The 14,583-nt window shown below is 39.5% G+C and overlaps 1 protein-coding gene across 2 annotated transcripts in view; it reads right to left on the bottom strand.

Moving 5' to 3' along the window:
• The window catches only part of PLEKHA8 (pleckstrin homology domain containing A8), a 29,503-nt gene that overhangs the window by 7,714 nt on the left and 7,206 nt on the right, over window positions 1-14,583 (bottom strand). For both annotated transcript variants that reach the window (XM_062569270.1, XM_062569271.1), the window contains exons 2-12: window positions 11,459-11,575; window positions 10,633-10,788; window positions 8,301-8,425; window positions 6,600-6,758; window positions 5,643-5,683; window positions 4,787-4,950; window positions 3,512-3,674; window positions 2,857-2,942; window positions 2,153-2,211; window positions 999-1,129; window positions 371-441 (exon numbers count right to left, since the gene is read on the bottom strand). In XM_062569270.1, the coding sequence (XP_062425254.1) occupies window positions 371-441; window positions 999-1,129; window positions 2,153-2,211; window positions 2,857-2,942; window positions 3,512-3,674; window positions 4,787-4,950; window positions 5,643-5,683; window positions 6,600-6,758; window positions 8,301-8,425; window positions 10,633-10,788; window positions 11,459-11,575 (1,272 nt within the window). The remainder of the gene's footprint in view (window positions 1-370; window positions 442-998; window positions 1,130-2,152; window positions 2,212-2,856; window positions 2,943-3,511; window positions 3,675-4,786; window positions 4,951-5,642; window positions 5,684-6,599; window positions 6,759-8,300; window positions 8,426-10,632; window positions 10,789-11,458; window positions 11,576-14,583) is intronic.

The raw sequence follows: 14,583 nt of genomic DNA, 5'->3' as shown, positions 1-14,583 counted from the left end.
TTATAAAAGAAAGTATCAGACCCTTAATAAAATAATCCTCAATAAGTCTCTTGCAAGTGCTCCTGAACATAGCCCTTGTTATATTCTCAGACAGTCCCAATAAGTTATGCCACCTGCATAGCCTTTTCTTCAAAAGCATGGCAATTAGATGAATCTTTGCCTGGCATTAAACTAAGATTGACCAGTAATCTGCCTGAAGACCATGATTTTCAAAAAATAAAATAAAATAAAATGCATTCTGAGGGCTAGCTGCATTAGTAATTACAGGAGAAAACCCAGGTTCAAAAAAAAAAAAAAAAAAAAAAAAAGAAGAAGAAAATGGCCAAGTATGTAAATTCAGAGATATATGAAGAATAAAGCTGGAACTTACTCAGAGCTGTTTGGATATTCTTTTCTCCATTCTTCACTTCAGTTAAAAATCCTTTCAAGAACTTTAAGCCTCTGTCATGATGAGCCCACAAAGTAAAAACGAAACCACGTTTATAACCAAATAAACCCCTCAGTTTGCAATGCAATTTTGGGTGCTTCATAGTTTCAGTATCTTAGAGGGACATTCCGCAGCCAACCAACCCAGCTGAACTCCCACTGCTTATAGAACTTGGAATTAAATAGATATTCTTCATCTGTATATAGAAACACAGGCTAGGAGAGAGGCTGGAGGAGGTAGCTAAGGAAAAAGGCTTTGATAAGAGAATAGTGCTGTTACCTGAAACCTTCTGCCTGATGCACTGGTCCAGTAGGAACAGTCACTTAGTGTGATCTGTTCATCACTTCTGTGGGCGATGGGGAGGGAAAGGTTGTCTGTGATGGCTTTCTCAGGCCTTTTGGCAAAGCAACAGTGACAGAACTACAGACTACAGTAAATCTGATCCTAGTCCTTTAGACTGATGGAACTTGTGAAAGTGACTAGTTTGCTCTATAAATACAAGCCTGCGCTGGTGAAAGAACCTTCACTACACCTTTACTGTTTACAGCCTAAATAAATAGGAGGTTGTTACCTTTTCAGCCACAAGAGAGCCTCTGTAGCAGAGTTTCTAACTTGTGCTACGCCTGCGTTCACTTCGTGAAGCACTATCTTCTGAAGGGTATCAAACTCTTCTTTGTTGGTTATAAATTTCTGGTTTATTTTCTGGAGAAAAATAAGAGGAAAGGCTTTATGCTTTTAAGATCAAACAATGCCCTGTACCATACAAACCAGCTATTTACCAGGATTCTTCCTTGGCTAGACTGAACATGCAGTGTTAGAGAGCACAGAGCCACCAAACAAACCCCAAACCCGAAGACTTCGTGCCTACCATGCTACATTACCACCATGTAAGACAATCATAAGAAAGTGGCTTAGTCCACAGTTTATGCAGAATCTGCCATTTACATCTGACAATGTGCTTTAGGTAGTTCATGTGTTATCCTACATACAGGTAGAAAAGTGTTAACTCATTCTGCACAGAGTGAAGAGCCATCATCCCAGAGCTCCAAATACAAGCAAGACCATCTTTCGACAACAGCTAAACTGCACACTCTCAATTACACTTAGCAGTCATCAGCATGTTTACATTTCTTAATTTATTCCAAAGTTTGTTATATACAACTCCTAATTGCACAAGTAGCACTTCAAGCTTTTGCGGATTTTGAGCTGGAAAAAATTTCAAAATGGGAACCTCAGCTACAGGATCTACTCCAACCTACAGCCCCTGAGGAGCTGGCTGTTAGTGAACTTATTTGCTCTGACTTGGTTGAGAAAGGGCACTTTTTTCTCATTTGTTCTCCAGTTTAAAGTCAATACTGATACCATTCCATCATGGCTTATAATCCTGTCAGATCAGAATCAAAGTCGTATTCATTAGCTATAACAGACTTCTTACTTGGCAGTCAAACAAATTTCATTTAAAAAATTTCACTGTGGAAAGAAGTTGGATTTATTAAACACTGCATGTGCTCTAAGAGCAGAATTAGGTACATCTCAGCATTCTGATCTGACAGAGAACAACATTAACAAATATTAAAAAGGCCTTCCAGTATTGATTCCTGCAACAAAAATTTTTGAGTTCTGGTATCTAAGCTAGATGTTCCAAAAATGTTATGATCATCTGTTTGGACTCATGCTGGCTAAATGGAGTTCTGTTTAAGGTCAGTGTTAAAAATTAGCTATTACCTTGATGTTACCTACAAAGTCCATTTTAACAGGAGCAAAAACAGTTGGTCCCAGCTTGTCTGGAAAGAAAGAAGGCCACATTTTAAAATCATGCCTTTTCCCACTTTCTGTGTGTTAGTAACAACTTATTTCATTTACTCTTACCAATCTTTCTAAATAGTAGGAGAATACTAGAACAACAACATAAATTTAAGTCTTTCTTCAGTTATAGAACCAAGACCCTCCATCTGGTGCAAGAGTTAAAATATACTAATTTGGGGAGGCTTTAAAGGGACCCACGACATCCACTGTCAGATTCAGAGGCCAAGCAGACGGGGGATTGCACTACCTGAAGATTAAAGTCTTTGGAAAAATCAAATAGCCCCAATAGACAGTATAGCTGATGCTATTATCAACTGTACTATACACAAGGCATTCTACACTGTTCTCTTGAGGAGAGGAAATTACCGTTCCAGACGTACTCACAGATTTCCAGAGAGCTTATACAAGGGTCCCAGCTAAATGAGACTGAATTATCTATAAAAGGCTTGAATAAGAAACACCTTCTGGTACCAGTCATATTGATTTGGCTAACGAACTATTTTTACACTATACCACTTCAGTGAAGAAATGAATTCTCCAAACTAACTATTCCACCATTTCTCCAAGCTGGCGGCAGCCAAAAGGAATTGAACATACGCAAACTGTGAAAAGGAGCTGCTTACCCAGAACGGGCACAATTGCATAACATGACTCCAGAAACTCCTCTGTTGGTATGCCCTCCTCCTCACGGAGTTCAATGTCGCTAAACCTGGGACCCAGGACAAGCAGGAAAGATGTTTTTACTGTAAGAACCTCTTTACACAACTCCTAAAGACAAAATTGCATTCCATGCTCAATTTATTTGAATGGAGGTATAAATTTATAGACATGGAGCCACCAATATGGCTTTTATTTCAGTACATTAAACAACTACAGAAAATTTATTTGTGGTATGCAGTCAAGGACTGTCATCACAAACCACAAAAAACAACCCCCAATATAGAGATATTTTAGAATAGCTCAAACTCACTAACAGTCATGATTTCGGAACTTCACTTATTGTCTGCAGTTACATTTGCAGAGAAACAATTGGCTAAATCTCCAAATTGGAGGAGTACAGGGAATCATTCAAAGTTGAGTTTAGTGAGTGCTCTCTAACCACTCTGCACAACTGATTTCACAAAGTGTATTTTCTTCCATTACTGTGCTCTAAATAGTCCTATTAAATAATCCCAGTAGATACAGCTTTGCAGACAGAACAGACTTAATTTTGGATCAATTAATGGCTTAACATGAAGTCTGAATATCCTTGTAATTTAAATCTGCAACATGTACTACCTATTGCTCATGACACTGAAGAAAGTAGGAAAATCTTTTCCATTTCTGTCTTCCTCGCATGATAAAGTCAATCCACATATAGAATCTGTTTCTGACTGCAGCAACTTGTGGGCACCAAAGCCTTCTACAGCTTGCAGTTCACTCTCTCCATCTTCTTTAATACCTTACATTTATAGAAAACAGAAAAAAAAAAGCACACTCATATACTCATGTTACTACTGTTCTGTGCATCTATATGAAGAAAGACACATCTGGAACATGCAAGTTCAAAAGCTTTCTCTGCCAGCACCATGACACTCGCCACACTTCCTCTGCTGTTGGCTGCTTAGACAGTATCTAAACAACTTTCCTCATCTTTTTTTTTTTTTTTTTTTTTTGCATCAGACAAATCAGATGGCAGCTGCCAACACAAGTGAGACCACACATCCTCGGTGAGGACAGCATTATGAGAAGAGCTTCAGAGGGGAAGTGGTTAGGTACAGTGAGGGAAGCAGACCTATCTCCCTGAAAAAAGGGGCTTGTTTTGCATGGTTATAAGTGCCAATTTCTGGAATAATGGCCAGGCAAAGGAGAATACTGTTTGAAAATGATATAGTCCATTCAACAGAAGGAAGAATGGAGATCATGTTACTTGTAAAGACTTGATTTTAATTTCAGCAGCCCTTAACAATGTAATCACAGTGGACAGAATTTAATGCCAAATGAATCCAATAGAATTTTACTGAAGCCACACACAAATCCAAGTTTCATGTCTTGCTGAAGTAATGGGAAGAAATAAGGTACTTTCTAAAGTGTTCTTAATTGTGGGAGAAAGGGGCTAGTTTTCCATAGATATTTGCCACAGCAATTATGAGCAACTACAAGGTCAAGCCCTCTCAGACAGCAAAACAAAACTTCTGTGCTCCCCTTCTGATAAGGCAGCCATATGTGCTAGCACAGGTGTTAACAGAGAGCATCAGGAATGAAGTGTTTAGCCACTGAGCAAGAATAGCCCAAGCTCTGCCAAACTGCATTGCCACTTATGTCAATCAGCATCCAGAAGAGCCTCCTCTTGTTCAAGAAAGAACTTTAATCTCCCTCTCCATTCAGAACTAAGTTAGCTATCAACAAGGGCAGGAGCTATGCTAAGACAACCTGACAGCAGGCAGATATCAGATTAAATTAGGTTAGTCTTGTACTAACATCCCCTCTCCTGGGAAGCAAGGTATCAGCACTCATAGGCTTCCTCCAATTATTATTAAAGAGTAACAATCTCAAATAAAACACAGTACATACATTCACCTGCCAAATCCTCTTCTATGTGGTCTTCAACCAGAACATCACTACTCCCCTCATTTGTTTCCAAGTTTAAATGTGCCAGGCTACTAATAAGGGTTTGCTCTTGATGGTTAAATTCTGCTTTTACAGAACCATTTTCACAGGGGTTCAATTCCATCTGCCTAAAGGAAGGAAGGAAAAGAATAACGATTAGTGTATACAGCATTGCTTGGTAAGAATCTCCATGTGAAAATACACAAACAAAAAAAATAGTTACCAGAATTCTAGGATCCCACAGGCTGCTGAGCAAACTAACTCGTCTAAAATAATAGAAGGAACCAGTAGGTTTAACAAATAGGATATATATCAATGATTCGACCCCCATTCATGGATTATTGAATATATTCACAATGATTTTAAAGAGTCAAAAAATACAGTTGATTACAAAAAAAAAGGGAAGTTAGACACCTGTTGTAGCTAAAACAAAAGCCCCTCAAGAGTGCTTTTATATATACACACACTTGCCATTTCCTCCACAAATTACAGTTTGCTCTCTAGCAATTATTTTATGAGCATATAGAGTGGAACCAAAGATACAGGAAAGCAGAGTGAAGTGGGAGAGAGATGACTGGTGAGTCACCAGGAGGTCAAAGTGATAGTGAAGGAGAAGGAAAATAAAAGGAAAATGGCAGAGAAAGGAAAGACATGAGGCAAATATGAGGCTTTTGCTGTGTCTTTTTCCAAGTCTGTAGCACAGAGCAATACAGTTTTGCCCATATCAAATACTGGTAATATCAGAGAGAAAAACATGGAAGGAACAGACACTACCAAAAGCAAATTAGAAAGAGATTGACAATAAATATTTTTATTATACCTTTCTGTCGAGGTGTGACTAGACAAGACCGAATGTTTTATCTGTAAGATGAAGAAGAAAAATATTCTTTAAACTAAGAGCAGTCTATCAGGTTTCTTAAACTTCACATTTTGTAAAATCCAAACTAGAGTCAGAGAAAGAACTAAGCATATGCTGGCTACCTGTCCGAACTAGAGGTTGCATGAAGACAAACAAAAATGTGCTACATGGTTACAGCATTAAAATATTATTAAAAGATATTTCTTTCAGAGGCTAGTTAGCTAGCAAGTGCCAAGGAGACTCCACATAGCACGTGTACAAAGCTAAGGCAAAGATGGTCGGAAGTACCAAATACATTACATCTCTTATTTCAGAGGGGAAAAAACAAAAAATGAGTAAATAAAGAGACTTTATCAAGAAATACAAGGCCAGATTCCAGGTGAGGTGGAGTAAACTCATTTCACAGACACAGTGAAGCATCCACCTTCCTGCATACACCTTGATCTGCTGTTTACTAGAGTTACATCTGCAGCTGTGGTTCCAGCTGCAGGTTCCGGGTTCCAAGGATCTGAGAAAATGCCCTTGCCACTGAAAAGATAATCTCACCAGCTCCTGTCGGCATACTATGACAAATATGATACTACAATAACTTAAGATCATAATTACTGCTATGAGCTCCTATAACGGATCAGCTTGCCACACAGCCAGGCTATTTTGAAACATCAGTGTCTGCAGCTGCATCAGCCCCTAAAAGTTACTGACTAACAACTTTCACCTATCATTAAAAGTTAGGGATTAGTCACTGCTCATCAAAAAAGCCAAACAAACAAAGCCCTACATCACTTGCAGGCCAGAGCATGCCTAGTGGAAGACTGCTAGCTACCACATGGGTAAATTTCATTCTCAACTTCCACAAGTTCTGCTCTAAAACAAGGCTTCCTACTTTCTGTGCCAAGACTTAGAGAAGAGGATACAGGCCTTATTTGATCTGAAAACTGCTAAAGGTGGGGATCCAGGTGGAGTCCAATGTAATAACTCAGAAGTAAAGGCGGTATTTGCAATCTGCATACATTCTTCAAGCGTCTTCAGGAAGGTGTCACATGTTGATTTCAACAGAGCTCCCATATCAATACCACTCTGTGGGAAGAAACCAATTAGAAGACATTGACTCACTACAAAAGATTTGCTTGCAGTATCCATCATCAAAGCAGCCCACTATTGCTACAGTCATATTTCCTTTTTCACTTGAATTAAAATGCAAAGTGTCAGAGAACTGGCATCACATACTACTGGGACTACGCCCTCTCATAGCATTACTGCTCTTGCTGGCCTCTCACTACAAGAAGCTCGGTTCATTTGCATTTTAACAGCAATGTCTGTTTGTGTTCCTTATCTCCAGTGTTAAAAGTATATTAAATACAAGCCTTGGTGTATCCAACAGTGGCATTCGAGAAGACACTATTGACAAGAGAAATGAAGAGTAAGCAAGTGAAATGAATACAGGGATCTGAAAATACAGTAAGTTCAAAAAACTCCACGAGCAAAATATTCCTGTAACCAAAGTATATTGCAAACAGAATAAAGTAGCACTTGTCGCAAAACTCTTCATCTCTCCAAAGTGTAGTTATTGATGCCAAAATGCTTTCATCAATAAACTCTTAGAGTTAAATAGCTGCAAGATGAGAGAAAGTGAATTTTCCCCTGTATCAGTGAACTATGAGCTGGATAAACACCACATTACAGGTTTGTTGCTGACATTCGTAAGCTACAAGTTCTAACAAAGCCTTTTAGTCATTTATACACAACATTGTTGACACTACCACAGTCTACACTACCACAGTAATACACTGTAGTTTGTCAGGTATTTTTAGAGACAGTTTGGACATGCAGATGATCAACCTTCAGGTATTCTTGGCTGCCTGTTCTGCACTTGAGGATAGGTCTCCTTCTGGAGACATCCTGGACCTCCCACACCTTCTTTCGCACAGGCTTCTCTAGGAAGCTATGGGCCTCCCTCTTCACACACCTGCTCCCAAATCAAGAGGCAGATCATTAACAGTAGGAGACCCTTCTTACATGAGGCTTCTTTGCTCAGAAAAATTTGTAAAACAAATTTGTTTTCTCTTCAGGTTTGAAATTGTAACTTTTTATTGAAGATGCTAACAAAGCAGTTCTTCCTCTCAATTTTGCTTGAGGTCTGTGTTATCTCTTGACCTTTCAAAGTTTTTAGTTCAGAACAAGATTCCCCGTCCCTCGCCCCCGCCAAGCCAGAAGCAGAATTTTAATGATTCTGAACTGCAATCTAATTGGGGGCAGGCAAACATGCACTCCTGCCAAGCTATCTCATTACAAAAGATTGGGTTTTTTTTGCCTTTTTGATCCACTATATGCAGCTGATCTACACTGAAATAGAAGAAATCGATAGGTTACCTTAGGGTCATCTCACTGCTTACTACCCAACACAGAGAAAGTTATTTGCTACCTTCCTTTATAACAATCCAGTATTACTTCATTGAACAAGAACTGTTGTGGAGGTACGCTATTTCCCACATGACCTCAGCTGAAAGATAGCACAATACTAAGTAGCTATGAATAGTTATTGCATTGGCTAATCAGGAGTTCAGAACACTTAAGACTTTGCAGAACTGGTTTACATTAACCAAAAAAAAAAAGCTGTACCTCTGGTTCTGATACACCAGAAATGCTGGCTTCCTTAGTTTTATGCACTTGCTGAACAAGGAGGTTACAGTACAGTCTAAGCTCAGACATTTTAGTTTTCAAGGCTTCCGTATTTTCAGTGAATTCTAAAAATGAAACAAAAAAAGTTAAATTTCTGATTTTGGAGAGCTGCTGAAACAGTATTATCCAGTCTAATTCAATCAATACTTCTCCATTTCAAAACATTTTCTCAGATCAAAATATAGAGACTTCATCTAGTTTGGCCATTAATTCCACTTGTGACAGATGAAAACACGCTCTTTTTTTTTTTCTGTCACAGACAGAACAGCACGTTCCAGCTAGGCTTTTCCAAAAGTTAAAATACAATGTAAAAACTTAGAACAAAGAGTAGTAAGTACAGTACACTTGACCTCAACAAGCCTTTTTAATAGAACTGAACTGTAACATGTAGTATTTTTTGTTTTCAGTAAATCTAAGGTACAATTACACTGAATTAGAGGCCTGAGGTTCTTGGTTGAAAATACAGGAAAGAAAAGACAGGTCCTTTCTGACAAAAATTTAACATATATTATAGAATTATAGAATAGTTGAGGTTGGAAAGGGCCTCTCTAGATCCTCTCATCCAACCTCCCTGTTCACAACAGGGTCAGCTAGAAGAGTTTGCTCCAGGATTGTGTGTAGTTGGGTTCTGAGTATTGCCAAGGATGGAGGAGGTTGTGGAGTCTCCTTCTCTGGAGATCTTCAAGGCCCGCCTGGATGCAACCCTGTCTAACACGCTCTAGGTGACCCTGCTGAGCGGGGGTTGGACTAGATGATCTCCAGAGGTCCCTTCCAACCTTACTGATTCTGTGATTCTATGGAGACTCTACAACCTCCCTGGGCAACCTGTTCCAATGTTCAACTACCCTCACAGTACAAAGTTTTCTCATGTTTAAAAAGAATTTCTTGTATTTCAGTTTGTGCTCAGTGCCTCTTGTCCATTCACAGGATACCACTAAGAGTTTGACTCCATCTTCTTTTTATTCTCCCACCAGATATTTATACAGTGATATTATCCCTCAGAGCCTTCCCTTCTCCAGGCTAAACAATCCAAGTTCTCTCAGGCTTTCCCCATATATTAAATGCTCCAGTCCCTTAATCACCTTAGTGGCCCTTTACTGGCCTTGTTCCAGTATGTCCAAATCTTTCTTGTGCTGAGAGGCCCAGAACTGGGCACAGTACTCCAGACACATCATGACTAACAGTCAATCTGAATTAGAGTTTCAGAATTATTAATATCAAGAAATAAATTTGTATTTTAACAAGACTAATATAATTTAGTTCTGTAACCACATCAGTAGCTTTTCACTCTGTACTACTACATGTCAACTCATAGATATAATTTTGTTCTGCATCTTTGTGATTTCATATAGGCATTGTGGATCAGATCTGCATTTTATTTAGGACCCTACACTATCATCTCCTGCGGAGAGTCATTTTGAACTGGCATTTGCACAGCCTAGTGAAGACGCATACTACAGCTAGCAGAAGAGAAACTATTCCTCACCTCAGGGAAAGTCAAGAGGAACACTCTCCCCCAAGCACTTGCTGAGGATCACCCATTATCATTTTCTCTTTACCATCTTCCATGTAGCCATTGTGTTGAGGTTGCACCTGGCTAAGGCATAAGGCCTCACAGTGTGACTCAAAAATAACACCAAGTTTGTAAGCAAGAGCACTTTTCTTTGTAAAAGTGGAGATTGTTGGTAAAAGTCCAGAGAGAGATAAATTAATATTTATGGCTTGACCATAATTAAATTTCACTTTATGAAGACTAGTATGCACATTTAACATCAATAGCAAACACTTATTTTAATTGCAAAGGGGTCTTTGAAGAGCACAGACAGCCCAGTTAGAATACAGAAGGAAAAGGTTTGAGAAACTGGAAAGCTAAGCAGGAACAAGGCACTAGTATGAGGCAGAAGGTCAGCAGATAGAGGGGTGGAGGGGACTTAACTCCACAAAAACAGAAACAGTCTGCATCCCAGGAACCCATAGCCTAGAGCTAGTCACTCCTTGTACACAGGAAGGCTATCAGCCCACAGTTCTCCAGTGATTTATACATAGCATATTTTAAAAGAAAAGGTAAAGTTTTCAAATCCCTGCATTGAGAATTAATGGTTGAGATTTTTAGCTAGAGTCCTCGTGGCTTGGTTTTAGTGGCACTGAAGACCTGCAGCACAGGTTAGATACAGTTCAAGTACAGATTCTGTCATCCTTGTATGCACATCCTAGGGTAAGGATGGGAAAATAAAAAGTAAACAGTATGCAAGCAGCAAAAGCAAGTTCTTGCCTTTTTCCTTCTGTGTCCTGCTGTCTGTCAGACAGGCTTTGGCAGTTCCTAATGCAACCAGCCACTTTTGTCTCTCAACTGCATTTCTTGCCTTCAGATAGAAGTATTGCTCCCCTGGGATGATCAGGTCCATTCGGGTGTTATCTGCTGGATGAACTGGAGGCAACACAGATTTCAGGCCAGACCTCTCCTAGTAAGCATGGCACATATTGCCTCTCCCTCAGACCATCCCAGCCCAAATGAATATCCCAACAAATATGTACATGAAGTCAAATAATAACAGAAGAGCAGGAATCTATACTTCCAAACTTCCCCTACTGCCATTCTGCAACCCTTCAGTTGAGTTAGTGAATAGACAGGGCACACATGCCTAACAGCTGTGGGACAAAAAGCTATGAAAGGCAATTTTGTGGATAGTACAACACCATCTGTGACTCTTTACAGAAAGGGCATTCTCTTTTAGCAAGCCTTTCTTTCAGTTTCCCTGCCCAAAATTGAACCTCAAAGTCATGGCAAGCCAATCATTAGGTGTAAACTTTGTGCCTAGGAAGTCAGTTGAAGCTGTGCACCCTTTTACCACGGATAAAGAAAAATAATGACATACTTCCATGTAGAATATCCATTACATTAGAGGCTTGCAGTTCTTGTAACATTTTCAAAATACTATAGAATAAAAACTGGCATATAGATCAAGTTACTGAGTTCCTACAAATACAGAAGAAAGAAATCAAGACATCAGATAGCTCTTGTGACATGAAGTCTCATCCCAATGTAACATATACTTATTGGACAAAATTTATTCAGTGTGCTACTGTATCTTAATTACCTTGAATTTCACACACAGCCATTTGGATGCTTCCCTTACAACCCTTCCAGGCATCTTCCTGAGAATCATAATAGGACAAGATACCACCACAGAGAAGAAACCATCGAGGTTGCCAGCCTGAAAAACAAAGTTGTACTTCTCAGTTACTTCTGTCCCAGGAATTCCAACATTTCTATAATTCAAGAATCACCATAAATAAGACCCCCACCAAAGATTCAAGAGTAATTCATTCAGAAAAAGGAATCTGTTTGAATAGGCAAGATTCTGTGGACAGTCCTGGATGTCACATACCACAACCCCTGCTTGCTGGTAAATACACGTCTTATGCAGCTTGTTGGTCTCAGAGGCTCTCAGCTAAGCCTTGGCAATACGTTCCCAAGATGCCATATGTCATGTTCAGTAGTTTTGCTAACATTTTATCACTGGCTCTCTTTTCCAAAACCAACTTTTCAGTCCACTACCCCTCAATTCCTCCTATCGCTCACCAATCACCTCTTCACTCTTTTCAAAAGCCAACACAGTGGTCTCATCTTACATGTCTTTTCCTGCAACCAAAAGACTGGTTAAATTATATTGAGAAACAAAGGTCAAGAGATTAAGTCAAGGGGAAAAAAAAGGAACAGGAAGGGATGTGTTGATCTTTAAACACTATCTTTCAACTAAAAACTTCTAAATAGCTCTTGAAACTCCCATGCTGCCTGGAGAGGGAGAGAGGGAAAGAAAAGTCTTTAATAAATAATTTGTACTTCTGGATCCCTTCCCAGAGAATAACCAAAACCTCAGGCTAAACAAAAAAGCAACAACATTGCCCTGGCCTCCAGCACAATAGTGCTGGATACTGCTTTTGCTCATCCTGCTGCCCCGCGTCAGAACTAAAACACATCTTTCGTTCTCTTCTTTTGAAAGCACTCCTTCGACATGAAAAACATACAAATGAACGAAACATGACAGCTGGCATTTACATCTCACAAAAGAAGAGCTCATTAACATAAGAAGAAATAAGACAGTAGTGTTCACTGGAGGAAATCTACTTTCGGTACTGAGCTGCAACAAGTTTCCCTGGTCAGGCCCAGTGGAATTGAGATACCTGATTTCCAGCACTGGGCTGGAAAACTGTCTCTTGGGAACAGACAGGAACCACCCCACCCGAAAAAAAAAAAAAAAAAAGAGCTAGTGGTTTAAGCTACACCAGCCACAACTCAATTCAACTTTGTAAAACCCTAAATCCACATGCAAATAGCAGGAGTTTGGTTCATTTTTGTTTACAAGCAATACTACAGCACCAGGGCCAACATGCTCCAATTGATTACTGAACCTTAGAGGTGGCAGAAAAACAAACAGAAATCCTTCCCCCCAACACTTCTAAAATACTCAAATATTACAAAAACTATTATAAAATGTTAAAATGTTCTCAAAAAAGAAAAAGAGAACAAAAAAGAGAAATTAAAAATTTGCATTTTCTTCGTCTTTTCACCAAAATAACAAAACGATCCTAAAAGTCCTTAGCAATATGAGAAACCTGCAAAAGAAGAAAGGGGAGGATGGAGTGCTTGTTCTTCAGAGAGGAGCTGTTAATTATTTCAGCCAGTCAGCGGCACAGAACCAACCTCCGAACAACGCGCAGCCCCACAGTGAATACACGCGACTAACTCGGCCCAGAGGTCCTGCTGCTGCACCCCAAGGTTTCAGCAGTGGCTCTAGGGCTTGCAGCAGCAGCTGACCCTCAACAAAATTACGTCCTGTCAATCAGAGGCTGCGCAATTGATTAACCAACACACAGAACTCTGCCTCCAACATGCTGCAGACTGGTTAAAAATACGCTGTGACTCAATATAGTTTGTTGATGGCTTTTTAGTTTTGTTTTGTTTTTTGTTTTGGGGGTAGGGGTTTTTTGAGAGTGAAGAGAGAAAGCAGCAATTATCTGTCTTGCTTTGCAGAACTCCTCCTCATTAGGTGAGTGCTAAACAGACAACGACATGCAATTGTTAACTAAGATGCCATATATTTTCAGAACAGAATTTATTACTCTAATAAAAATACATTTTTTTTTCTTAAATAAACCCATAAAAGCAACAGCAAGGTTCTGTCAGAAGATGCACTGACCACCTGGTCCTCAATGGCACTGACTCAGCAGCCATGGAAGGTTATCCTAAACAACTAGCTAAAAATAACACACGGTTGACAAATCACGGACACCGCAACAGGGAGGTAATCTTCAATTATAGGAGCTCCACATTTGCAGACAAGCAAAGAGCAGACAAAAAAAATCCAAAGCAACAAAAAGTCACTCCATGAACACAAATTTCAGGCTTACTCTGTTTTATTCTCTCTCCATTAACTCTCCTAGGAAAACTGCAAAGTGCGGGCCTAAGCATTCAGACTATCTGATAGAAAGTTAAAGCTGAATCCTTTAAGACCTTAAAGATGATAGCAAAGACATTTTTGAAGAAAAAATTTACTATGCTTATTTACACTGTTAGTGCACAGGGCAGGACAAAACATAGCTCATACTTCTACAGCTTGTCTCAGCCTCATAGTCATTAACAGTAAAAATTGACCTTGTTGGCAGAAAAAACTGATAAAACACAAGCCACATGAGAAGTGATAATAGCTTAAGGGACAAGTCATAGGAGACTGAATGAAGACATACAGACAACCTACCAGACCTTGGTTAAGGTCCTAATAGATATTGCACCCTTGTGTGAAACTTAAAATTAGTACCTGGAAGACCCGAGATTTTCCATCACATGAAACATGTGCCTAACGAGTCTGCGCCTGCTAAGGATTCAGCATTTCTTTGTAAGTTCCCACAAACTGAAAGATCCGCCTAACCCCATTGCTACACTTCAGGAAGCCTGGATGCAATTATCACTGAGCAAACTTGACATTTCGTGATAACATCGTTGAAATCTGGACATAATTCAAACTTTAATGTTGCAACTCAGGCTCCAGAAAGCATTGGTTCCAAAGTGCCAAGCCCCAAGGGAGTGGGGGTGGGAGGTGGAACTGGAAGGCAAGTCGATCATGTCAGACATCCACAAAGTCAACCCATCTGGGAGAATTACACACTCAAGTAGTCAAACTGACGACCTGGAAAACAAGCTGCAATTAAGAGATGCCAGTTT

The sequence above is a fragment of the Rhea pennata genome, chromosome 2 (assembly GCF_028389875.1).
Source record: "Rhea pennata isolate bPtePen1 chromosome 2, bPtePen1.pri, whole genome shotgun sequence".
In the NCBI taxonomy this organism is placed as follows: domain Eukaryota; kingdom Metazoa; phylum Chordata; class Aves; order Rheiformes; family Rheidae; genus Rhea; species Rhea pennata.
Note: the sequence above shows the minus strand (reverse complement) of the source record. Positions and strands in the feature narration are given on the sequence as shown.